This window comes from Mastigoproctus giganteus, chromosome 9, assembly GCF_048544385.1.
Source record: "Mastigoproctus giganteus isolate SK-2022 chromosome 9, ASM4854438v1, whole genome shotgun sequence".
Lineage (NCBI taxonomy): Eukaryota > Metazoa > Arthropoda > Arachnida > Uropygi > Thelyphonidae > Mastigoproctus > Mastigoproctus giganteus.
The window spans coordinates 140,781,402-140,808,208 of record NC_143583.1 but is presented as its reverse complement, the minus strand read 5'-3'; the positions used below and the strand labels follow the sequence as shown (position 1 = coordinate 140,808,208).

Here is a 26,807-nt window from a genome sequence, read left to right as displayed (position 1 = left end):
ATTTCTGTTGAAAGGGTCCATGTCCTGTGATCAGGAATGTAACGTGCAGACCAGGTGAAAACTAGGAAGGGGACTTTGGGAAAGTCATGTCAATGGATGGGAGGAATCTTTTGGTAATTTCTTCTTTTGGCATGGTTTCCCATGAATACTGCCAAAGTCCCTGAAGGTATTTGAAAATACGTTTTCTTTCTTGTTTCAGGTCATTGGTAAGCTCCAGTTAAAGATTTAACGACTGCATCGTCCCTTCTTTAATTGATGGTAAAGGCCCCTTTAATCACCTCAAGATAGAGTGACAAGCATCCAGTGATAACCTGTAGGGCAAGGGTGCTGACAGTGCAGCATGCCCTGCAGATACACAACGGCATGAATCTCTGTATTGAGAAGGGCGATTGCGTAGTCTCTGGCTGATAAGCTTCATTACTGTTGATAAGGGCATAAATGGAATCAAGGATATTGTTTATTGAGTCAGACCAAGTAAAGGTTGAAGAGCCATCAGGTTTGAGAGTTGTACTAAGAACCTCACCTCTAGGCAACCTATTAGTGACGATGCAGAACACAATGCCCCATAGGTCTTCATTGCCAATTGTGGAGACCAGGGTGTGCCATGACCCCTTCTTACACTTACGAATTTCCTTGGTGTACATGTTTCTAACCACTCGATATGCCTCCCAGGCAGCTTCAACCTCATGCGGGGGAAGACGGGCACATGCATGTTGGCGACGGGCACATGCATGTTGGCAAGTTTTCCTGGCTTGTTGTGCTCTCTTAAGTCCCAAAGGTCTGTATTCCACCAGGGGACAGCACAGCGGTATGGCCTCCTACACGGAATGGACAGATCACGGACACTTTTGATAATTGCAGTAATATTATGTACACAGTGAAAGTGAAGCCGGTAGAGGAACACCATCCGGTAGCCTTCTGGATAGTTCCACAAGAAGTGTTACCAATCCACTTTTTTGGTGTTATAACGCACAATGTCCCTTGGAATCTATGTGGCATGTTCCACAGAGCGAACAAGGGAGAATGTGATCATTCTATGGTCCGAAGTGGTCCAGGACTGCTGGACCGTCCAGCCACAAAGTTTGTTGGCTAATTCAAGCGTAGCCATTGTGATATCAATTTCGCTCTGCTAGAGTGGACCACTGTAGGTGGGTAGATGTCCTGGGGCAGTTTAAGATTTACAAGCCTGATGTGAGGATAAGGTCCTCAAGTCTTGGGCCATTTTCTAGGGAGGAGCTGGAGTGCCATTTCAATCAGAGAGATCCCAGCAGTGATGTCTTCACCTGGATGGCTATAGAGTGAGAGGACAAACAGCGATCCAAGAGATGTCATGATTCGGCGCAGGCACTGATGGAAGTGCATAGTGGGATGATCTTGGTTGCTGCGATGTCAGGGTTTCTGATGACAAACGCAACCCATGGTTGGTCATTTGTACACTGGACAATTTTATGCAATGAGGGGTAGCCCATAACCACCCCCAAGCAAACATAGGGCTCCTGGAGCAGGATTAGATCTATTTGTTTTTCCTCAGCCTTTATCTTGGTTGGTTGGGTTTTTTTTTTTTTTTAGGAGCATTAGCAACTAAGGCCATATTGCTCCGGGAATATGTGGTGGTCATTTCCCAACCTTTCCGCATCCTCCGTATTTGGTGATGACGGGCTCGAACCCCAGGAGAAGCATGTGCTACGCACTGCTGCTCCTTCCCACCTGGCTACGGAGGCGCCTGACTTTATCTTCAGCTGGTCTGCAACCACTGTTACTCTCTGTGCATTTAGTTGTACAATTCTTATCTCTAGTTGGTAATTGGGAGAAGGACTTCTATCCATAATTTATCCACATTTGGTAGAGACTCTTTACTTTTAGATAGACAGGGCAGTTATCTCGGATAGAATGTTGGTGTGGAGCCTTTGCAGCCTTGCAATTTGTGCAGCTTGGCAGCTTATCTCTGACAGGGCAATTCCTATTGTCGTGCCCCTTTTGGGCACAGTGGCCACATGTGGATTCACGCTGATTGCAAGTATGTGAGGTATGGCCAAAGCGGAGACACCTGTAACATGGGGAGAGAAATATATCCTTTGAATCTATGGCTGCCCCAGCCAATGAATATTCTGTTTTGAGCTCCCAGAATTTGCCATGCTCTGGTTGATAGTTCGATTACTCAGTTTATATTTGTACGTGACTTGGTCTTCTTTTTGTATTTGGGACTAATATCATCCACATTAGCCTCATTTTGCAGGTATATACTTAGATTTTTATTAAAGATCTCGGCTTTGAGCTCCTCTGGTGTTAAGCACTGGTCCACATCAAAGATCACAACTGAAGGCCCTTTTTTCTTTGGGACTTCTGCCCCAAGCCCGAAATTCATTATGTCGGCATTATTCAGGATGGTTTGTATCTCCTCCCTGGTGTCTGTTTCTATTAAGACTCCTGGATGCCTGGTCTTTCTAATACTCTTTATTTTTACAGTTTCATCTGCTCCTTTAAGTTTTTGTGAGTGCTTCCTTGACCGCTTCACTAGTATCTAAATGTACATCTTCCACTGGTTTAGCCAAAATAACATGTGATTCAGGCTTTCTCATACCTTTTGGGTTTGTACTTTTCCTGGTTGATTGGGCATGTATTGAGCACCATTCCTCATTGCCTCTGCAAAGGAGCGGGGGTGTTGTTGCATTTGTTTTTTCCCCTCCTATGTGAGAACTTCAATTTTTACTTTAAGCCTCTCGTGGTCAAAGTGTAATTTTTGGACCATTGTCTCCATTTTACTGAAAATCTCTATCCCATCACTTCTAATGGCAGCAGTAATTCAACTTGATTGCTTAGCCATGTATTTTTCTAGGGTTCCTCTAATGGCAATAAGCTGTTCCACTGGAGTCCCAGTCAATGGGGGAACCTAGGTAATAAGGGGGTTCCCGACTCTTGTTCTTCATGCTCAGTTTCCTGACTCTTTTGTTCTTCGTGGTCAGAGTTGCTGAACGATTCATTGAAAGCCTCTTCAGGGACTTCCTTGGTTGTTGGAAGGCCAGTAGCAGACCTTCTTCTTCTACCCCTCTCTTTCTTCTTGGCCTTGGTAGGTTTATTCATACCTTCCCCAGTTGCCGGGTCCTCACTCCTTGAGCGGATTGGGTAATCAGCCCGTCCCTTAACTATCAGTTCAACTTCAGTGTCACTCACCTTGTTTTAGTGGGTATCTGGATTAACGAGAGGAATACAGATAATTGATTATCTACTCGTAGTAAATTGCCATAAAATTGGCGATTTTTTGCAGGCTGACTTCAATGTTTTATAAAAGTATATTTACATACACTGAAAATATATGATCAAATGAGGTCAATTTGTAAGCTCTGGAAATAGATTACCTTATTGTATACGTGGGGCAATCCCACTCAGCTTGCCCTTCTTAGGTTCAAACAAGTACACAGTAAACACGGTGCACTATTAACTACTTTCTCTTCCCTGAGAAACAAAAGGCGGAGGGTTGGAGCCTTGTTGCTCAGGGCAGGGATTAGCCTAATTGCAAGTACCTGCAGCAGGGTGGCATTCGTTCTAAGTGGTATGATACACGTGTGCTTCCAATCACTACTGCTAAAGCATATAATTATGTACTCAAAAATTCAGGGCCAATAGCTGGAGCTTTTGTATAGATGACATCTTTAGCTTTCAGGATATCCAAAATAATCTACACTCGGTTGCATAATCGCACTTGAAATTAAAGTAAATATAAGAGCACAAAATCATTAGGCTGACACACTCAAGCACGATACTAAGTACTATAGGTTCCAATACCTCTCGTGTTTGGGGTTCTCATAAAAAAAAAAAAAACTCACTGCACATGCACATTTCCAGCAATAGACAGCAGTGGAAAGCAGTAGAAACACATTTTAGAAATGTCATTATTTTCCATGGAGGTGGTGAAGGCTGCAAAAGAACCCGTCGCAGGCCGCCAGTTTGACACCCCTGTTTTACAGGTTTACACTGCATAGTACACTTTAATGAAAGCATGAAGTGTATAGAATTCCCTTATGTAAAGTCACAAAAACTAAAAATTTTTTGGCAAAGATGACATCACTCTTACTGATGCTATATATGTACATGAGAGGCTTTATGTAACCAATCAATTCCTTTTTTGTCTATTTAGTACCGTACTCAAATTAATTAATCTGTAAACAATGCCCCAATACGTAAGTGTCTTTACTGTAAGAAACTCACTATCCAAAAAAATTTTCTTCTTGAGAACTCAGGAGTAAAGCAAAAAACATAGCTCCAAATTGCATGAATTATTCTCATCTAATTAAAAAGATTAATAGGTTCTAGGATTTTAAAAATAAAAAACAATGCATATTTGTGTAAAAATATGTATGTGATAAAAAAAATATTTATATTAATTCAAGGCATTCTAACCCTAAAAACATTTAATTCGAGTATTACTAAAATGTAAACAGTATTCTTCAACTGAAATTGAACCACTGATCTTTTGTAAATGGCAGCATGATGGGGTTCATTTTTGAAAATATCAAAAATAAATTAAGAATTGTAAAAGCTCAAATTAAAACATTGGAAAAAAGGGACAAAAGCAAAATCAAGAAAAGGTGCTGTGTGATAAATACAAACACAAGCAAGCATCTTTCAAATTCTTCTTATAGTTTTCTTCATAATGCCATCTTCAATTCTGTTTCAAAATTATCTACTTCAGTAATGAGCAACACAACATTTTTTTAGTTTAATAAATATACTTAATTTTGACTGCAAAAAAGGAAATATCTGAAGAAAAAAAAATATATATATATATAAAAAAAGTCAGTGACTTACAGCTTCCTGAGATTGTTATTGCACTTGTAAATCAATGCCTGCTCAGGATTTCTTCAGAGGATATAACTGTTGGGGTGGGGCTAGATCTGAGCTGTGGGGTGAGTGGTTTAACTTCCACAATCTACAATCCCTCACAGAAACAATCTACAATCTCTCACAACTGTTTTATGGAACTTATAAAGCAGCTCGAGCAAAGCCTCATGTCAATTTCCTCTTGTATTCCATAGAGGAACAGAAGAGAAAATTGATCCTCTTCGGTTTTTGAGAACAGTTGAATAGACATCTCTGCAGTAACTCTTTTGTTATGTAGGATGTAGTGTACCGAAACATGGTGGTGGTGATGATCTTCCTGGCAGAGGGTTGAATAATGAATTTATTAGGTGTTTACTGGGTGGTGACTCATGGTGTTTCCATCCAATGGGCTCTTCTTTTGTCTCCAAATCTCAGCCATGAATCACATTTCATTACAACAATTACAATTTTTGAAAGAAATCTCATGGATCAAGCTCAGAAATTTTTCTGTTCAGATTTCTTCTGTAATATCAATGTCACATACACTAAAATGCTTGGGTAAACCACCACCAGAACGTCCCCCAGCCCAAAAAGTAGTTTTTCTACTTTGTATATTAATACAACATATATCAATCTACAATGCTCACAAGCAACAAGGCTTTATTATCTATGATTGTACCATTTCTATTGCACAGTCCAATTCAGTTTACTCCGTTCCTCATACTTACATAATAGTCTTTGAATAGAAGTCCTTGCCCTCATAATTTGCTCTCTCACCTAGTCATTTTTGAATAGTCTTCATAAAATCTCCTCAAAAGTCTCATCTATTGACTTTTCATAATTAGATTCCAACTAACCCCATCTGTGATTTAGTTACAAATCATCTGATAGCACTGACTGGCAAAATGAAACTTTATTTTTCATCAAAGATGTAAACACCCTGTCCTTGACCAGTTTTGCATGCCAATTACATTATGTAACCAGTTTTTTATAACATATGTAATAATAATGTAATAAAGTAATAAATTTTTGAAAGTGTTCAATTCTTTTTGAATCATCGTGTATAAAAAAAAAAAGGTAAAGTGCAGCCATTATCAACCCACTGAAGGATGGAAGCCTCCTCAACAATTCATGCTGAGGGAAATGGACCATAATCTGCCATGCTGCTCCAGTGTGGGTTGGCAGATCGACCATATTCAGCAGTCGGGGCTTGAACCCTGATCTACTCAAAGAGCGTGTGCTACTGCACTCCTGCTCATGACCACTCGGCGTGTATACAATCAGCTGAATGACCTATTTTACACAGTGAAGAAAACAACTTGGACCAAAACCACTAGAAACTTACAATTTGGATGAAGATAACCAGATGATTTTGAGTTTGATGGTAAGACTCAGAATGATTACGGAGAAGACTAGCAAATTAGTGAACCTACATATGAAGTAATATGTTCATCTTCTGAACCACACTTAACATCTCAAGAGGAACTAAATGGTTGTGTTCATGATCTGAACTTATATAAAAATCAAGCTGAGCTTTTGTTTTTAGGCTGAAAGGATGGAATCTCCTGCAAGAGAACATCAAATTATGCTATTTTTGTAAATGTGATAAATTTGGTGATGTTAATTCTTCAATGGAAACTCTAGGATACTTGCACAGTCCAGCTGAATTGCAGTTATTCATCGATTCCTCAAAAGTGAGTTTGAAAGCTGTGTTGCACCAGAACAGAAATATAATACCATCAATACCCTTAGCATACGCTGCACAAATGAAAGAAACCTATGATAACATGAAACTTCTCTTGACAAGCATCAAATATAAGCAGTTTTCTTGGCATATCTGTGGTAACCTTTAAAGTGATTGCCCTTTTACTGGGCCTATTACTTAGCTATACCAAATATTGCTGCTTTATTTGTGAATCAGACAGTAGAGATAAGAAAAACCATTATGTTAAAAAACAATGGCCTCAAAGAAAAGAACTGATTCCATTCAGGAAAGAAAAATGTTGCAAAAACACCACTGCTTACTACTGATAAAGTTTTATTACCACCATTGCATATTAAAAGGGATTTAATGAAAAATTTTTCAAAAAGCAATGGATGAAATGGGGCAGATTTTCTTTACCTGAAAGAGAAATTTAATGGAGTCAGTGAAAACAAAATCACAGAGAGCATATTTGTGGGACCACAAATAAGAAAACTGATGAAAGATGAACGTTTTGGAAAACAGTTATTTGAAGTTGAATGAACTGCACGGAACTCACTTTAAAAAGTTACTGGAAATTTTTTGGGAAATTATTTCAAGGCTGAAAATTACCAAAAAATAGCCAATGAACTTCTCAAGGCCTATGAAGTTATGGGATGTAATGTGTCCCTAAAGATCCATTTTTTGATTTCATGTTTGGACTTCTTCCCAGAAAACCTAGGAGTCATCAGTAATACGATAGGGAGCATTTCCATCGAACTATTTCTATAATGGAAAAGAGGTACCAGGCATCTGTCTGATTACTGTTGGATGCTGAGGAGAGATGTTCAACAAGTGAATGTTGAACATCTATTTTAATGTTTGAATAAAACTGAAATCACATGAGGATGATGAACAAAAACTGATTTAATAATTGAAATCAGCACAAAACATACTTTAAAATTCACTTACTTTGATATGTGTTACAGAAAAGTATTCTTTTGTTTATCAGTGTCATCTTTCATTTTTTAAAAAATTATCTTTTGTAAAATAAATACCACTTACCTCTGAACCAAAAAGTGTTGACACATGAGATAAGTGATACTGTCCCGAAAGTAACAATGGCTGAAAGATACAAAATTGGTTCTGCTCAGCTGTGGCCATAAAAACTCCGAGATACACATCAGACGCTATGCTACCAACAGCTTTCCGTAGACTGAACTGCTGTGCTAAAAAAAAAAGAAAATTCATAAACATAAAATATATGAAAATACAGTTCTCAAAAGAAGGCAAAATGAAAAAGAATTACTCCTTCAGAAGGCATAAGGAGAGGGCTGAAATCCTTAACGTTAATAGAAATTTTCCTATGCAGAAACAGTGTCCACCCAAATTAAACTTTGAATATGTTTTGGAAACAACATGAATGATAGGCAAAATAAAAGGTATTAATCTACGATAATAACACATAACCACAATGGTTACTCGTGGACAGTGTAAGTTATGGGTCAGCAATAATTTTCATGGCCAACGAGGGATGATCAAGAGGTTCTGAGAAGAGGGTTTATAAAATTCATTAATAATAACTAATCTATTATGTTCAGTTTATATCCGATAGTTTAACTCAACCTCTTTTCTCCCGCAGCCATTTTCTGAGAGTAAAATACTTTAAAATAATGCCAAATGCCAAGATTAAACAATATTGTTAGGAAATGGGGTTCTGATTAAAAACAACTGGTATACAATCAACACTGTTCTTTATTTTACTTCAGTCATCTACAATGATTGCAATTCGTTGTCGTGATTATTGTATGGTAGTGTACAATTAAAGTACACTACCATACATGGAGACACACTCAACATCACGAAAGCCTGCATAAAACTAACTGGAGGCGTCTCCGTAGCCAGGTAGGCAGGAGCAGCAGTGCGTAGCACACACTTCTTGATTAGACTAGGGTTCAAGCACGTGACCACCAAATACGGAAAGGTCAGGGAATGACCACCACATATTCCAGGAGCAATATGGCCTTAGTTGCTAATGCTCCTAAAAAACCAAATAACAACAACAACAAAACTAACTGGCCTGCCAGTCGTGCCACCTTTTTAAAGGATCGACGAACTATTGAGAAACCTGAAGAAGAATCTTGAAGCTTCCATCATCTTCTAAGGCTTTTCCTGTGTTCAATGGCTTTCAAAACTTCTTGGAACTGATTCAAAACAACTCTGCAAGTCCAAAAGTACCCTAGCGTGTCCCATTATCCTTCAGAAACAAAAATATTCTAACTGAATAGCAAAATACAACCTGCTGCTCGCCCCAACACCAATGAGGGAGGGCCCACTTCCACATATAGGACGCAGGGTGATTTTTCAATGCATTTTTTCGAAAAAAAAAGTGTGTCTTATATGCCGTCAAATACAGCACCTCTTGCCTATTTTAAACACAGTAAATGGTATACAAAATGTGGATCTGCCTATGCATGCAAAATTTTGTAAGAAATCCATGGAGAGTTAAACAAGACCATGTATTTAAATTTTATCCCCTAGGATCTGCATTAATTTTAAAAATGCTTTCACAGTTTAGTTAAGGTGTTGAGGGTTTTTATTTTTGCCACCTACTATATCTCTAAAGAACAGTGGTATTATCAAATTATTAAGAATTATAACTGCACAACAGACAGCAGAATAATAAAGTAATTATTAAAAAGTTATACCTAATACATTCCATCCTGTTTCTCCACAGTGTTCCAATACTGAAGCAGCCATCAAGCATTCTTGTTTCTAAACAAAAATCAATATTAATAATGAAAATTTAACTTGAATTTGATTTCTAAAAATACAAATAAACTCAAAGGTACATATAATTGTGGAAATCATTATATTTTTCATGAGAGCAGCAATGATAATGCCATATAATTAATATCCAACTGTCTTCTGCTAAACTTAGGATGATCTTAGTAGTGCCATTTGATTCAAGAAAACAAGTTTATAAAGAAACAGAAAGAAAAAAAAAAACCTTCCTTGTTCATCCCTCCAACATTTTGTCTAGTTCTTCCTTGAATGTATTCAAACTACCCTTCCCCAACAACAGATGGAAGTTTGTTCCAACACTCAATCACCTGCTAGCTGAAGGCAAACATCTGCACACCTATCCTGCAACCATCCTTCTTCAATTGAATTTAAGCACCCCCCCCCATTTGTGTAGTCCGATCAAGAGGAAGAATGCTATCAACACTGAGATTGCTTGATCCATTCAAAGCCTTAACCACTTTGATCAGGTCACCTCACAGGTGCCTAGTCTTCAGATGCTGCAATTCGCAGAAGTGAAGCTTTTTTGGTAAGACCACGCTTTTGTATCCCTCACCAATCTCATTGCCCTTCTCTGCACCTGTTCTAGCAGCACTACATGCTTCCTAAAATAAGGCTTCCAGACTAGGGTGACCAGACACTTAAGATTAAAAAGGAAGGCACTGAAGGAAAAATGCTGGACAAAGTGGGACAAGTATTGAGGGTCATATACCTTCAAAAATTTTTATTTTAGTTTAACATATATCATAGTATTTCACTGATTACTGTAAACAGAAGATTAAGGCAGGAGTAAAGCAACAGATAAATGTAAGATATTTTTGTTACGATGATTTTGCTTTAAGCTGCCCCTTATTAATTGTAAATTGGTATTAAGTAAAAACCTTCAGAACACTGATTAATCATGAATTAATTCATTTTTCAAGAAACAATGGAGAGGATAAAAAATAAGTAATACAAAGAATGAATTGGAAAACACAGGTATTAATTTTATTATACAGTTTGAAAAATAAAATTATGTACCAAGTGTAATCAGGCAGGCACTGAAAATGCCTTTAGATCGTGAAACCACGATTATTGTAATAAAGAAAAATACACTGTTTTATTTCAATAATCATGGTGTCACAATCTCACCCAGAAATGAAATTTCCTCAACGTATTCATCAAATAGTAAACTCATCAGGGAAGATCTTTGATAAGGTGCGATACCCAAATATTTTTCCTCCGACCAATGTTTGTTGCGTATTAACAATGATCCATCGTCATGTTCAGCTGTTCCGATATCTCATCCCATGGTTCTGTGAAATTTCTTTATTCATTTTTATCACTGAGAAATTCATTTGTCACTTTAATACCATAAAATTCATATAAAAGTGAATTTATCACATATCGCAACCATGTCTTAAAAAGGTTTTTTTTTTTTTGGACACACCTTTCTAGACACCAAGATTTATGTGAAGTTTTTTTTTTTATGTGTACATTAATGGCATAATCGTTATCTAATTCTCCAGGTAATTGATGAACCATTGAATCTACATCAACTGGTACATTTATAACTTGTCCGACAATGCGACATTGTCTGTGTTCATACAGCAAATGAAGAATCTGCATAAATGGTAGTTATGGTGAAATCAAATGCTCTGTCCCCAAATCCAATTGAAGTAAATGAATAGGATACCCAGGATATACAAAACCATTCAATGTTGACATAATAGGCATGCATGCATTCCTTCTTTAAAAAATTGTGACAAGTATTACAGGCATTGAAGGTTTTTATGACCCTCATAGATATCCCTCATATGACCCTCATATCATGAGTTGGTATTGCTATCCCTTTGGACTGGGAACATTCACTTTACAGGAGGCTGTAAATATGTAAATAGCTATCTCCTAAGACAATACGGGCTGTTATGCCTTAGAAAAGCTATACCGGCCCAGTCCAAAGGGATAGCAATACCAACTCATGTAAATAACACTTAATGTAAATAACAAACCAACTCATGTAAATAACAAAAAACAACGCTTGTAAATAACAAACAACCAAAACATGTAAGAATTTAATTTTCACCACAGAGTCAATTAAAAACCGGAAATAAAAAAAAACCCCGGACTCAGCCCCACCCCGGCTGACGTAGGAATCAGCCCACTCATCGGATGACTTGCAAAAACATCGTCCTACAACAATATCAAGCAACAAGCAACAACAATCAAGCAACAAGCAACAACTTAGACTAATTTTCAGGAAATACGTATGAAGGAAGGTTGTTCCAGAAAACGGCAGTTGAATGAATAAACAAGTAAGATGAAAAGTTGGTTCTGCGAGTTTGAAGTTGGACAGTAAATGGATGTTGGCTTGTGGCAGCACGTGTTCGCACTGTTTTGAAAGAGAGAGAGAGAACGGGAATTATAGAAGCCAATTCAGAAGAACAGTGCCCATGGAAGTATCTGTAGAAAAGGCATGCAGCAGAAACAGTACATCTATGAGACAGAGAATGGAGAGACTTTGTTAGAGATGAGTCATTAATTAACCTAACTGCCTTCTTTTGCATGGAATCTAGAAGCCTAGGAGAGAGAGGTTTTGGAGGCATCACCCCAGATGTAGGAACAATATTCCATGGTAGGGCGAATTTGCGATTTGTACAGAGTGAACAGCTGATTGGAAGAAAAGTAACGCCGAGAGCAAAAGAGTGTTCGTTATTTGGTTTTTAGGAGCATTAGCAACTAAGGCCATATTGCTCCGGGATATGCGGTGGTCATTCCTTGACCTTTCCGCATACTCCGTATTTGGTGGTGACGGGCTCGAACCCCGGTCTAATCAAGGAGCGTGTGCTACGCACTGCTGCTCCTTCCCACCTGGCTACGGAGACGCCGAGAGCGAAAGAGAAAACCAAGTTTTTTTAGATGCAGAGGAAGCAATATTTGTAATGTGCTTTTGCCAAGAGAGATTAGAAGTCAGGGTAATCCCCAAAAGAGACATATATCAACCTGCCTAGAAATTGGAGTGTCACTAAAGATAAGCATAGGAGTAGAAGAATCCTTTTTGTGAGATATGACAAGACTGAGTTTTAGAAGGATTGAAATCAACTAGCAGGTGGTAGATGACTTTCATCAACTGGTGAAATACCACCACTTTGCTTATTGGAGGCTTGAAGTGGTGAAACCCATGTTTAGTCTCTAGAGCAAAGTTTCCGGAATCACCCCCCCCCAATACTTCTCCTTCAACCCATGCACGGTACTAAGTACTATAGGTTTTGATACCTTTCGTATTTAGGGTTTTCATAAAAAAAAAAAAAAAAAAAAATTGCCTGGTCCACTCTGCTTCCCTATCCCTATACACAACTCACCTGATGGAGTCTTCTCCATCTTCTTTGGGGATGCCGTCCTTTACATCACCAATACTTCTTACTTTCCCTTCCATTCTAGACTGTTTTCCTCTCCCACACTCTAACTTTACTCTTTTTTTTTTTTTTTTTTTTTTTTGTCTCCATCCAGGAAGCTGAGGCAACCCTGGCAGAGACAAGCCAAAGAATAATGGGCTGCCTGGCTACCTCCTATGGTGTGTGCTGGCAATGTGGGATCCCACCAGGGGGCCCTGTGGCCAAATGTCAAACACAACAACAACAACAACAACAACAACAGAACCCAACACAACACTACACATTCAACATAGAACAATTTTTTCTGGCATTTACAGTAGTTCGGTATTTCTTCACAGCTTACATATGGCGCAGATGTGGGAAACCACATATGGCACCTGACCCTGAGACTATTCACACTATGTCCTTTCTGTGCTTGATGTCTATATAAATACAGACAAACAACGTCTGTATTTGATGTCTTGATCAGCATCAAATTCACCAAAATTTTTTACTATGCTTTTTACTACATTGGTGTACATGTATCTATTCTTAGTTGCCCTAATACAGCTCATGTTTTTAACTGTTTTGTGACGGCTCACAGCAGCAGTTGAAACGCAGAGCAACTTACTTTAAAGGTTGCTGCTTGTTCTAGTAGGAGCAGTTCAAGAATCACTTTCATCTTTGCCTGCAACTATTGTTACTTTCCCCCCCCACCCAAGCTAGCATTGTTCCAACCCACCTATCACTGCCTCAAAAGCATCAGCAAACATTCGTGCACCGTTTCTATTTAAGTGTATCCCATCCCCGAAAGAAGCAGTCTCTCCTATTAACAAGCACAGACCGTGCTAAGAAAAATTCTACCCCATTAGCCTTGCACAATCTGTTCAGGGCCAAATTGATTGACAAGGCTCTCATCATATATATACTCTCTCCTATCATGTCTGGGCAGAATTCCTGACACTTACAAATTTAACCCTATTTCACAACTTATTTTCCACATTGCCATGTACTTGTTATGTAAGTCTGAACATCTCCTACTCTTAATGTCATTAGTACTAACATGTACAACAATATCATCTTTTGTGCCCTTAAAAGATGCCATCTGCTTCTACAGCATCATCAACTTTTTCCCCTGGCAGATATACCCTGGTCATATTCCACCTATCCTTTTTGCACAATATATTTCCCATTTCCCTGACAACAGTCACCAACAACCAGCTCCAGTGGGACAAGTACATTCTGTCTTAGGGATTGCAGCTGTGTTGCCTGATGATGATGTGGGGGCTGTGGCATTGATAGCATACAAGCAAATATCCTTGCACCAGTTTCTGCTCTTAGTAACTGTACACAACCAATGTATTTGCATTTCCCATAAGACTTCCAGCATGCCTTTTAATCCCTGACACCTTGCTTTCCAAGCTAATCATCAAATGTTTAAATAGAAGCATTGCAAGAATCCCTTTCGCCTTTCCTTTTGGCTGTTATTAACCTATTAGTTTGTACATCCCAAGCTAGCAGTTTTTCAACCACCTAACACTGCCTGGATAGCAAGAGCAAATATTTTTGAACCCCTTCTATTTAAGTATATTCCATTCCTCTAAAAAAAAGTCTCACCAAGAACATCTAACAGGCACAGACCATGCCAAGAATAATTCTACCCCCAATTAGTATTAGTAGTGGCAACTGATGCAAGAAAGTAAGCTTATACAGCATCAGCCAAAATAAAATTTAAAAAACAAAAACTTCCCGCATCACCTATCCAACCACCTAATAATTTGACTAGTTCCTCCTTAAGCTTATTCAAACTACCCACTTCCACGGCACCAGACAAAAATTTGTCCCAAAGATCAACTATCTGCAGGTGAAAGCAAATTTACACACATCTAGCCTGGAACCATTCTACCCCACTGACTGACAAGGCTCTCGTCATATACTCCTATTGTGTCTGGGCACAATTGCAGTAATTTTCAAATTTAATCCTAACTCAACTTTTCTTAGCAATGTCCTATACCTGTTAAGTAAATCCTCAGATCTCCTATTCTTAATTTCATTAGTATCAATATGTATAACAGTATTACCTTTTTTGTGTCCTGAAAACATGACTGCTACTCTACAACATCATTAACTTTGGTCCATAGCAGACATACCCGAATAATACTCCTCTTTTCACAATATATTTCTCATTTCTCTGACAATAACAACCACCAATAATAGCTATCTCTTGTTGCACCAGCTCTCTACTGGTAAAAATGTCAGTGTATTTTCTTATGCTCAAGTGTAGGCTCCAGCATTAAGCTGGGCAGTTGAGTGCTTGAAGGATGCTTCATTTTAATACCTTCAAATTGCATCAACCCTGTCCTTCAAGCTCTCATATTTGCCTATCAGAATAAAGAATTTGCTCTTGATCCCTCAAACAAAGGCATCTCTTTAGCTGTATCATGTCCTGGTACAAGTAGCTTTGCAAACAGGCAGCAAGTACTGCGAATTATACAGTTCCAATTCACAAGAGACTCGCCATCAGCAGTAATCTCCTGAGCCAGAGCATTCCTGTTACTTTGAGCATTTTCCTTTGCTGCTCTAGTCTGAGGCATGATTTTATTCTAAATTTAATTTAAAAATACTACTGGGAAATCAAAAAGTACAAGTACAATAACTCTAGGCTACTTCCAGTTTGAGCAAAAGAGTATTTTGCACTAGTTTAAGTTACATTATGTGTACAGTTATGTTATAAAATCATGTTTGTATTGTTATAAATTTTTAGTTTATAAAGTTAATAAAAACACTTCTAATATTATTTATACTCCTATGGCCAAATTTATTTTCATTTTCTAGATATTTATGATTTTCTAGATGTATTTATTCATGCATAGACGATTAACATGTTAATTCAGAGAATATGAGAAAGATAACATTGTTACTGTGGAGAAGTTCAATATCAATTTCTCACATATAATAACCAAGACCCCCAGCTGGAGAAATGTACATTTAATAACTGTTGTGAAATTTTATCTTGGTTGTGTTGAATTAAATATATTTTTTGTGTGCCCAAATAATTTGCTATTTATCGAATAGATTAACCATGGAAGTTGCTTGAAAGGAAAAATACAGTCAATACTATACCCTAAAATAAATTTGAATTGAACATTTCTGTAATATCCTTTGAAAAATAAACATATGTCAATTTGCAGGATATTCAAGTTGGGCACTTCAAACATCCCATATACACTGGTGTTCAAAGAAAGTGCATGACCCCTTAAAATTGTAATTGTCATTCAAATAATGGCAATATTTCTTACAGATTGCATCAGATAAGATGGACACGCGTAGGTGATGGTGCAATATTGAATCACCTGTTACTTTCAGCTATATAAGCATGCTATGCAAGAGATGCAGTCATTCCTTGCTTGTGTCAGGATGCCGAGTTACGTGTAGTTGATGCCATGAAGAAAGAGAGCTATTGTTACTTTATGTGAGGAAGGATGTTCTTCCCGTCATATTGCAAGAGATGCAGTCATTCCTTGCTTGTGTCAGGATGCTGAGTTACGGGTAGTTGACGCCATGAAGAAAGAATGCTATTGTTGTTTTATGTGAGGAAGGATGTTCTTCCCGTCATATTGCTTGTAATCAGTCGAGAGTGAGTAGATTTCTTTCCAAACTCAAGAATACTGCTGATAGGAAAAAAGGAACCAGATGCAAACGAGTCTCTAGACAAAAACAGGATCACATTTTGACGTGCTTATGCCTTAAAAACTGTAAAGCTTCTTCGTCTGAGCTGAAAAGAGATTGGGAATAACATTTTTTTTTTTTTTTTTTTTGGTAGTTGTTGGCGCATAGGCTTCTGTGGCCATAATGCACCTCCCCAGGTTTTTGCAGTACTTTGATCCAAGCCCGAGGCGGGAATCGAACCCGCGACCTTTGGGTTGCCAGGCAGGCACTTTACCCACCCAGCTAGCCCGGTCGGCTAGGGGAGGGGGAGGGGGAAGGGGGGGAATAACATACAAGAGTGGTAGCAAGTACAGTAACAGTCAGAAGAGGCCTCTTCAAAAATGGACCTGTAGCCCATCAACCTAAGAAGAAGCCCCTCCTCACACAAAAAATTAAAAAGGCCCAATTAATTTGGTGTAAGCAGCATGTCAAATGGACCCCTGAGCAGTGGAAGTCGTTTATTTTCTCGGATGACAAGAAATTCAAAATGCATGGCTCTGATGGGAGTCAAACGATTTGCCATAGACATGGTGAAGAATACCATCCAGACTGTATTGTCTAATGAAGTTCCCTACCAGCCAAATAATATGGGGGTGCATTTCATATTGCAGAGTAGGTCACCTGCAGTTAATAAAGGTTCCGTAAATGCCCATGGATACCTGGATATATTGGAACTCAAATTGCTGCCAACCATTAGAGACCATTTCAACCTGCCAAGTAACTGCATCTTTCAGGACAACTCTGCTCCCTGTCATCGGAAAAAAGTGGAAGTAGGCACTCTGTAGTTACTTTAGCTTCATTTCTGCCTTAGAGATTCAACAGTAACGTGTTTACATTTGTTACAGATGAAAAAATGGTTGGAAGAACAGTCCATTACAACTCTTAGCTGGCCAGGAAACAGCCCAGACCTGAATCCTATAGATAACTATTGGCATCGTGTGGAATCTGCAGTTGCCAGAAAGAAACCAAAGACCCTTCGTGAACTTCAGAAAGCCATAATTCGTTTGGAACCACGGACTATTAGTTGATTATCTTCAGAAATTGATCTTGTCAATGCCTTGACAGTGTGCTGCTCTCATCAGAGCCATAGGCAGTTCAACTAAATTTTAGTTTGCACCTGGCAAATTTTTCATTTTGTTTTCTATTTAAAGCAATAAACTGAAGCAAATTGAGGGCTTTCTGAAAACAAAAACTGCTGTATAAAGGTTGCAAATGCTCATTTTGGAATATTTTGAGAGCACCTATCAAATATTACTTAGTTTTGCTTTAACTATTAATAATTATATTTTGTTTATAATTCTATTTGTGATGCTAGCCATTAATACCATTGCAAAAAAGGGTTAGAAATGTGAAATTCTTAGATGATGCACTTTCTTTGAACATATATATATATATATATATACAGGATGTTTCAAAATAATGTATACACACTTTAAAAATTTATATTTAATGAACAATATGACCAATTTAATTTTCTTAAACTCATTCTGTAGCTTTAAAATAGACAATTTTTTATAATAATTTAATTTTTGTTTTATTTTACAGATACCTCTAAAACAATGTAAAACACCCAATTAAGTTTTGAAGAAAGAAAGGCAATTATAAAATGGTATTGGAAATATGAAAATGTCAATGAAGTTCAGCATTCTTGGAAATCACAATATGGAAGAAAAGTGCCGACACATTTAACAATTACTCATTTGCGGGATAAATATAAGGAGCATGGAATTGTAAGATCTGAAAATCTTACAAAAATAAAATATTTTTTTTGACTTCTGAAGTTAGTTTTCCTTTTTGGATTCTTGCCGTTGGGAGAAATGTTAATAGCGTCAGTTCAATAAACAAGAATTATCCAGTAAGGATTGTAAAACTTAAAAGGTAAGAAGAACGAAAAACAGAAAAATTAGCTTCACATCCGTCAAAACAGAAAACTGACGGAAAATACTATAGCAAGCCCAGCAGGTGGTACGGCGCAACAAGTTTATGAGGGGTCACGCACCGGAAACGCATATGGCTAAACGCACACACACAAGCCTCTAAAAATAGACGCTATGGTCTCCAGTGACACATTTGTGGTTTGTCTGTAGTGCTATGGAGACAAGCTGTGATGACCCAGAAGGAGTTGTTTTGATGCATTCGGCCTACATGAAAGAGCTCAACGAATGTTAACAGGTAGGAAATAAAAAAGGAGAGGGGTATTGTGAATCACGTGCCACAGGGCTGGCTGACCTGCCAACAAATGAAAGGATAAAAATGAATATAGGAAGGAGGAGATTGGTAGAACCACTGTAGGAAGGCGTGACAAACTCGGAAGAAAAATTGTGGATGGGGACGGACAGAAAAGAGAGTGAGTCAGGGTCAGTGAGTTGGGCAGCAAGATGAGAGTGAGGGAGTGTCAGTGAGTTGGGCAGTAAGATGAGAGTGGGTCAGTGTCAGTGAGTTGGGCAGTAAGATGAGAGTGGGTCAGTGTCAGTGAGTGGGGCAGTAAGATGAGAGTTGGAGAAGAAAAGAAAGGAATGAGTTCTTTTAGATAGAGTAGCCGGTGGAGAAAAGTGGCTAAGTTTTAATGTGTAGTCAGTATGAGGGGGAGATAAGCTTTAAGTGAACAGTTAAGTCGTTAATCTAATAAGTTAGTGAGAGAGGCAGTCGAGTAAGTGGAAAGATGAAGTTGAGGTGCAGAAGTCGGTCAGACAGTCAGTCAAAAGTAGATTGAGTTTCGAAGTGAGAGATGAACACGTGCCATAGAAAAGAGGGAAAAGTTTTCAAGATCCTTAAAGTAGATGAGAAGGAGTCAACTCCATTATGAAGGAACGATATTGCCTGATATTCTGAGAGCAAGTACGCTGGAGCTGATGAAATCCGAAGCCAGACAAAAAAGAGTACAGCCATTCTGATCAGATGAAATTAATGCGTCCATAAAGAAATAAAAAGGTACCCAGGAAGGAATCCAGTATCTTATATCGAACTCCCCCAGTGATTGTGAGATGCGACCCAGATAGAAAGAATCCCCTACTCGCTTAGAGAAGGATGTACCGTGAAGTCTGCCAAGTTATGTCAGTAAGTGATTAGTTTGTTTAAGTACTCTCACCATCACATCGATTATAGACACTTGATAACCAATTTATCAGAACTTTTGATTGAACACATATGTATAAGTAGTACTTTATTGTAATGAATAAGTTAGTGAATGTTATGGACTGAAGGACATTACCCAGGGCAAGTCAATATACATATAGATAAATTTTGGAAGGGAATAGATATAAAATTTTTGATGTGATTGATACTTGTTAATATTTGGTTAAATAAGTGAATGACTAAGTATGAATTTTGGAAGGGGATAGACGGATGTCAGTAACCCCCAAATGTGCAAGTAGTTAATTGTAGAAATTTGATAGTAATAATAATTACCTAGATTAGAGAAGGTTGTAGGCTATAATCTGTTAGAAAACAGAGTAATGATTTATACTGAAATTAAGAGTATCGGAGCTTTATCAATTTGGAGTAGGAATTGTTTTGTAATGAAAGAAGAATGTTAATAGATTCTTTTGAAAGTCAATTGAACTCAGGAGTAAGGAAGTAGAAACATTTTGTTAGTTTAAAAGAGGAGATAGTTGTTTATGATTTATGTAAAGGAAATAGCCCTCCTTGAGTTTGCTCAATAGGCAAATTACTTTGCTCATTTACATTCTGTTATAAGAAGATGAAATTAAATCTATTTGGTCATGAGTTTAATAAATTTCTTTTGTTTGATGTATCTATGTAAAAGTGTCCAATAAACTGTATTTTATTATACAACATTTGTGTGTCTCTTTGTTATTCTGAGAAAAAGCCTATCCAAAGGGAATTAAACACATCAAGGAGATTTTCCCCTAGAACTTGGAATTTTCTGTAAAGAAATTGTCAGATGCGCAAGTGGGGAGTTATTATAAAGGGGAGTTGTTAATAGGGGAAATAATAAATATAACCAAATATATAAAAAAAAACATTATCATAAATACCCCACCCCCCACAGAATCATTCAGAATATCAATAACTTAGCATGGGCAAGAAAAGGACATCAAGAAGTAATGAAAATGTTGAAGATAGATGCTGCTCATGCATTAATGCTGATGGAGGACATTTTGAACCATTAAAGTTTTATTGTTGTTAAAAAAAATTGTTTTTTTGTCTTCAAAGTATCGAAAAAAATTTACATTTGTATATATTGTTCATTGACTATAAATTTTTAAAGTGTGTATACATAATTTGGAAACACCCTACATATACATGTATGATTTGTTTGTTTGTTATTTGGTTTTTAGGAGCATTAGCAACTAAGGCCATATTCCTCCGGGGATATGCGGTGGTCATTCCCTGACCTTTCCGCATCCTCCGTATTTGGTGGTCACAGGCTCGAACGCCAGTCTAATCAAGAAGCGTGTGCTACCCACTGCTGCTCCTGTCCACCTGGCTACGGAGGCGCCTGTATGACTTGTGGGATGTTTGAAGTGCCCAATTTGAATATCCTGCAAATTGACATATGTATATTTTCAAAGGATGTTAGAGAAATGTTCGATTCAAATATTTTGTTCCAACAAGACTAACAGCACCCTTTATTTTATTTTATTTTTTTTTTAAATCAAGGTTATCTAAGTGTCTAATTGCACCTTTAAGAAATAAGTTACACCAGCAAGAGAAAAATAAAACAAATTTCTTATCAGTGTCATCATCTTACCTGATATGACCATAACCTTATACGAAGATCCTTGCACAAGGCAAAAATAAAGTAATCTGATCCCAAAGGATGGCAAACAAGACTAACAGCAGCTTCTTCACTTGACTGGCTACCTCTTCAAAAAGAAAAAGATTTGCAAAGTAAATTACACAAACTTATTGTAACATATCCTATCAGTAATGAAAAATGCAAATACAATAAAACCTTAGTAATCGGGAGTAGAGTGTAAGAGGAAGTCAGAATATTGCAAAAGTTCAAACTACAAAATATGAAAATATTTCCAAGTAGCAGAAGTGTTCATAAAAACAGACAAATTTATTCAAAATCCAATCCGGACATGTTAATTTATATGGTCATCATCAGCCATTTTCAATCCACTGCAGGATGAAGGCCTCTCCAGAAACTTTCCAGTTCCTTCTGTTTTGTGCAATGGCCATCCAATTACTACCCACAAACTCATGAATTTCATCTATCCATCTCCGCCGCTGTCCTCCAGGTCCTCTTTCAGCTCCTCCTGGGCACCATTCTGCTATTTTCCTAGTCCATCTGTCATCATGTCTTCGAGCTATGTGTCCTGCCCAAGACCATTTTACGTCTTTAGTTTTGATAAGAATGTCCTTTACTTGAGTCTGCTGCCTAATCCATGTGTTTCTCCTCTTATCTAACAGTCTGTTTCCCAATATAATTCGTTCCATTCTTCGCTGTGTACTTCTCAGCTTCTTTTCCATTCTTTTGGTGAGTGCCCAAGTTTCACTTCCATAAGTCATGGTGGGGAGTATACATTGGTTCATTATTTTACGTTTCAGACAAACTGGGATATTGCTCTTCAGTATGTGACTATATTTCCTGAATGCTATCCATCCAAAATTTATTCTTCTTTTGACTTCCAGCCATTTATCATTATTACAGCTAATAACTTGTCCCAGAGAAGTATATGACTCCACCTTTTCAATTACTGCTCCTTCAATCATTATGTCCCTTTCTGTGGCATACTTGTTCATCATTATTTTTGTTTTAGCCATATTCATCTTTAGTCCAAAATCCTTACTATCTGTGCATAACTGATTAAGATTTTCCTCTAATTCTTTGGGATCATGGCTTATGACTACAATGTCATCTGCAAATCGTAAATGGTTTAGGTACTCTCCATTCCATTGACTCCTTTCTGCAACCAGTCTAATCTTCTGAAAGCTTCCTCAAGGGCAGCAGTAAACAGCTTCAGAGATATTGTCTCCTTGTCGAACTCCTTTCTCGATTTTAAATTTGCTACTGCCTTTGTCTAGTCTAATAAAGGCGGTAGCGTTCTCATATATTTTCTTCACAATCATAATATATGGGGTATCTATGCCTTGTCTTTCCAGTGCCCGAAACATTGCTTATGCTGTATGGAGTCAAATGCCTTTTCATAATCCACAAATGGCAGACATAATGGTGTTTTCTATTCATTTGCTTTCTCCATTAGCTGTGATATTACGTGAAGGTGATCCATAGAATCCTGTCCTAAAGCCAGCTTGCTCTTTCGGTTGATTCTCATCAAGTATTCTTTCTAATCTATTAGTAATGACCCTTGTGAACAACTTGTAGATGTGGGATAACAAGCTAATTGATCTATAATTTCCAATTTTTGATTTATCTCCTTTCTTATGCAGAAAAACTATGATTGCATTATTCCACTGCTTAGGCGTCACACCTTTTCTAATGCATTTTGTGAAAAGCCTTGCCAGTTTTTGTGTTATGTCTCTTCCTCCCAATTTTAACAACTCTACAGTAACTTCATCTTCCCCCGGGGCTTTCTGATTCTTCATTTTCTTCAACGCTTGTTCTACCTCATCAGGAAGAATATCGGGTATGTCGTATGTGTTACTAATTTGCAATCCATCTTCCCCACTGCTGGCATCATTCCCTCGCTCCTTGTATAATTCTCTATAGTAGTCTTCTGCTATTTGAATTATGCCTTCTCTGCTATTTATAAGTACACCATCACAATTCTTCAGTTTCAGTATCATTTGTCTTTCTGTATTACTGCTCATGGCTGCTGATTTAAATCCTTTGTTTTCCCTTAATGCTTGTTCTACTTTTCTTGTATTAAATATTCTTATGTCCTCTCTGAGCCTTTTTCTAATGGCTTTGCATAACTCAGTATACTCAATTTTCTCCTTGTCAGTGTTTTTCTTGCTCTTCATTTGTCGTCTTTGGTTCATCATGACAAGTGTTTCTTGACTAATTTTTTCTTCTTTGGATTTCTGTTTCCCTATAGGTTTCTTGGGCTTTATCACTTTCAGAAAGTTATAATATTCCTCATCGATATCTTGGTCCTGAGCAGTCTGCAGAAACTCAAACTTGTTCTTAAGTTCCAGTACACACTGCTCTTTCTCGTCTTCTCTTATCTCAAAAACCTTTGTATTATTTACTCAAGTCAGTTTTTTCCTTTCCTACATCTATATCAAGTGTGCATCTTACCATTCTGTGATCACTTCCAACATTTACCTTATTCAGGACGGTAACATCATTCACTGTATATCTTCTGTTAGTGAGGATGAAGTCAATTTCATTAGTTGTTAATTCATTTGGACTCTTCCACACCAAATACGGAGGATGCGGAAAGGTCAAGGAATGACCACCGCATATCCCCAGAGTAATATGGCCTTAGTTGCTAATGCTCCTAAAAACCAAATGACATAACATGACTCTTCCATGTCTACTTTCTGTTCACCCTTTTCTTGGAAAAAGTGTTCATTACTGACAATCCTTGAGATTCTGCAAATTCCACAAGTCTTTCACCTCTTTCATTTCTTTCACCAATTCCAAAATTTCCTTTAGTTCCCCTTTCTGCGCTGTTTTGTCTTTTTCCAACCTTAGCATTCAAGTCTCCCATAATAATAGTTTACTGGGTTTCTACTCATCTAGAATACTCTCAATTTCGGTGTACATTTCTTCAACCTCTTCATCATCATGGCTCGATGTTGGTGCATAAATCATTATAACCTTTAGCTTGTAACCTTGCAGGATCATCTAGACAAGACTGCAGCAATAATTCAGACATGGCATGGGTTTGTTAAGGGAAAGTCTTGTCTGACAAATCTGATCGGATGTTATGATGTGGTTACAAAGGAACTGGATGCAAAAAATAATTTTGATATCATATATTTGGATTTCAGGAAAGCTTTTGACACTGTTGCGCATGGAAGACTATTGTACAAATTGGAGCAGAATGGTATTAAGGGTAAGTTGCTACAATGGATAAAAGGATGGTTAAGTGGGAGGAGACAAAACATCAAAGGCAGATATTGTTGGGATATCAGAGACGTGGTGTCACACAGATATAAGTAATGCGGAACTGGAATTTGGGGAATACAATGTGTATAGAAAGGATAGACAGGACAGGAGGGGAGGAGGGGTTATGCTATTAATTAAGAAACACATAAAGTCCAAGGAAGTGAAGCCAATCGACATCGATGGACAGGGCAGTGTCAAGTCAGTCTGGTGTGACATAAGCATAGGGAAATCAAAATTGAGAGTAGGAGTGTGCTATAGGCCTAATGACTCTGATGAGTATAATAAGATATTGTACAGGGAAATAGAGTGGGCCAGTAAATCAGAGAGTCTTATAATGGGGGATTTTAATTTCCCAGATATTGACTGGAATTTGTGGATTGGTCACTCGCACACTAGCAAGGCTTTTGTGGATTTATTGGATGATTGTTTTCTACATAAGCATGTTCGTGAGGCAACAAGAGGGATCAATACTCTTGATCTGATTATCAGTAGTGATTCTTCGTGCATTAAGAATCTTCAGATAAATGAACCACTAGGTGGCAGTGATCACAGTGTGTTAAAGTGGGATTTACTCAAGGAGGTAACTACCATCTGCAATGTTACATGCAATAAAATATGGGTGTACAGTCATGACCTCAAAAACAAATGCCAGTTGTCCTACGGAAGGGTTTTTGTTTTCGTAAAGGCGACTATGATGGTCTGAGACAGTATTTAAATTCTATACAGTGGGACCAACTGATGATGTTACCAACAGCAAACTCAAAATGGGAAGCATTCAAGGAACTAATCTTGGAGGCTACCAGGCTTTACATACCAACTAAGAAATATTGTTCAAGGTTTAGGCCTAAATGGTTGTCAGATGAATTAATGAGACATGTGGCAGAGAAGAAAAATGCATGGGATACATACAAATTAATGGGTGACATGGAAGCCTATGATAGATATAAGTTGGTCTGTAACCAGTCACAAAGGAGATTAGGCATGTAAAGGCAGACTACGAAAAATCCTTGGCAAAGGATGCAAAGAAAAACAGAAAAGAGTTCTTTACATATTTGAACTCGAGAAGGAAAGGGATGAATCAGATTGGTCCACTGGATATTGATGGTTCAACAGTTGAGGATCCTGCTCAGGTGGCTAACAATCTAAACGAGTATTTTGCATCTACATTCACGCATGAGGAGTTATTCAGGAAGGAGAATGATGTAGGTAAAGTAAACATTGGCAGTGAGCTGGATGATTTTGTAATAACTGAGAGGAAAGTGGAGGAGAGATTGTTGAGGATAAACATAAAAAAGGCACCTGGGGTGGATGGGATCTATCCAGTTATATTAAAGGAGGCAGCAAAGGAAGTATGCAAACACCTAGCCATAATTATGAGAGCTTCTTTGGACTCAGGGGAGGTACCCATAGACTGGAGATGTGCAAATGTAACCCCAATTCACAAAGGAGGATCAAAGGCTGACACAAGTAATTATAGACCTGTTAGTTTAACTTCTGTTCCAGGTAAATTAATGGAGGCACTGGTTAAAGAAGCACTGCAGGATCATCTAGACAAGAATTCAGTTATAGCTCAGACGCAGCATGGTTTTGTTAAGGGCAGGTCTTGCCTGACCAATTTGATTGAATACTATGATGTAGTCACAAAAGAACTGGATGCAGGGAATAACTTTGATATTATATATTTGGATCTTAGAAAGGCTTTTGATACTGTTGCACATGGAAGACTGCTGCACAAATTGGAGCAGTGTGGCATTGGAGGCAAATTGCTGCTATGGATAAGGGGTTGGTTGAGTGGCAGAAGACAGAGAGTGGTAATCAATGGACACTGCTCAACGTGGACTAATGTTATTAGTGGAGTTCCTCAAGGTTCAGTGTTGGGTCCGTTGTTGTTTTCGGTGTTTATGAATGATATTGATGATGGGATATCAAGTTTAATGTCCAAGTTTGCAGATGATACAAAGGTTGGCAGGGTCGTTAAGGACACTACTGACGCTATGCTGCTGCAACAGGATCTGGAAAGGTTGAACAGATGGGCTGAGAGGTGGCAAATGAAGTTTAACATTGACAAATGTAAAGTACTACATATGGGAAACAGTAACCCCAGAGCAACGTATCAACTCTGCGGTACTACACTGACAGTGGTGGAGAATGAAAAGGACCTGGGGGTAATTGTGCAGGCAGATATGAAGTTCTCTGAGCAGTGCAGACGAGCTGCAAGAGTAGCTCATGGTGTCTTGTCAATGATATACAGGAATTTTTCTAGCAGGGATAAGGAGGTGATTATTTCCTTGTATAAGGCAATGGTTAGGCCACATCTTGAGTACTGTATACAGGTCTGGAGGCCTCATTTCAAGAAGGATGTAGAACTGCTGGAACGGGTACAGAAAAGGGCAACAAGATTAGTGAATGGAACAAAGGGTTGCTCTTACGAAGAAAGGCTTAAGTTTTGCAAATT

The 26,807-nt window shown here is 38.0% G+C and overlaps 1 protein-coding gene across 1 annotated transcript in view; it reads right to left on the bottom strand.

Moving 5' to 3' along the window:
* The window catches only part of Nup160 (nuclear pore complex protein Nup160), a 507,399-nt gene that overhangs the window by 404,297 nt on the left and 76,295 nt on the right, over positions 1 to 26,807 (bottom strand). Inside the window, exons 6-8 of the mRNA XM_090382015.1 lie at positions 21,077 to 21,191; positions 9,208 to 9,274; positions 7,565 to 7,728 (exon numbers count right to left, since the gene is read on the bottom strand). Of these exons, the coding sequence (XP_090238141.1) occupies positions 7,565 to 7,728; positions 9,208 to 9,274; positions 21,077 to 21,191 (346 nt within the window). The remainder of the gene's footprint in view (positions 1 to 7,564; positions 7,729 to 9,207; positions 9,275 to 21,076; positions 21,192 to 26,807) is intronic.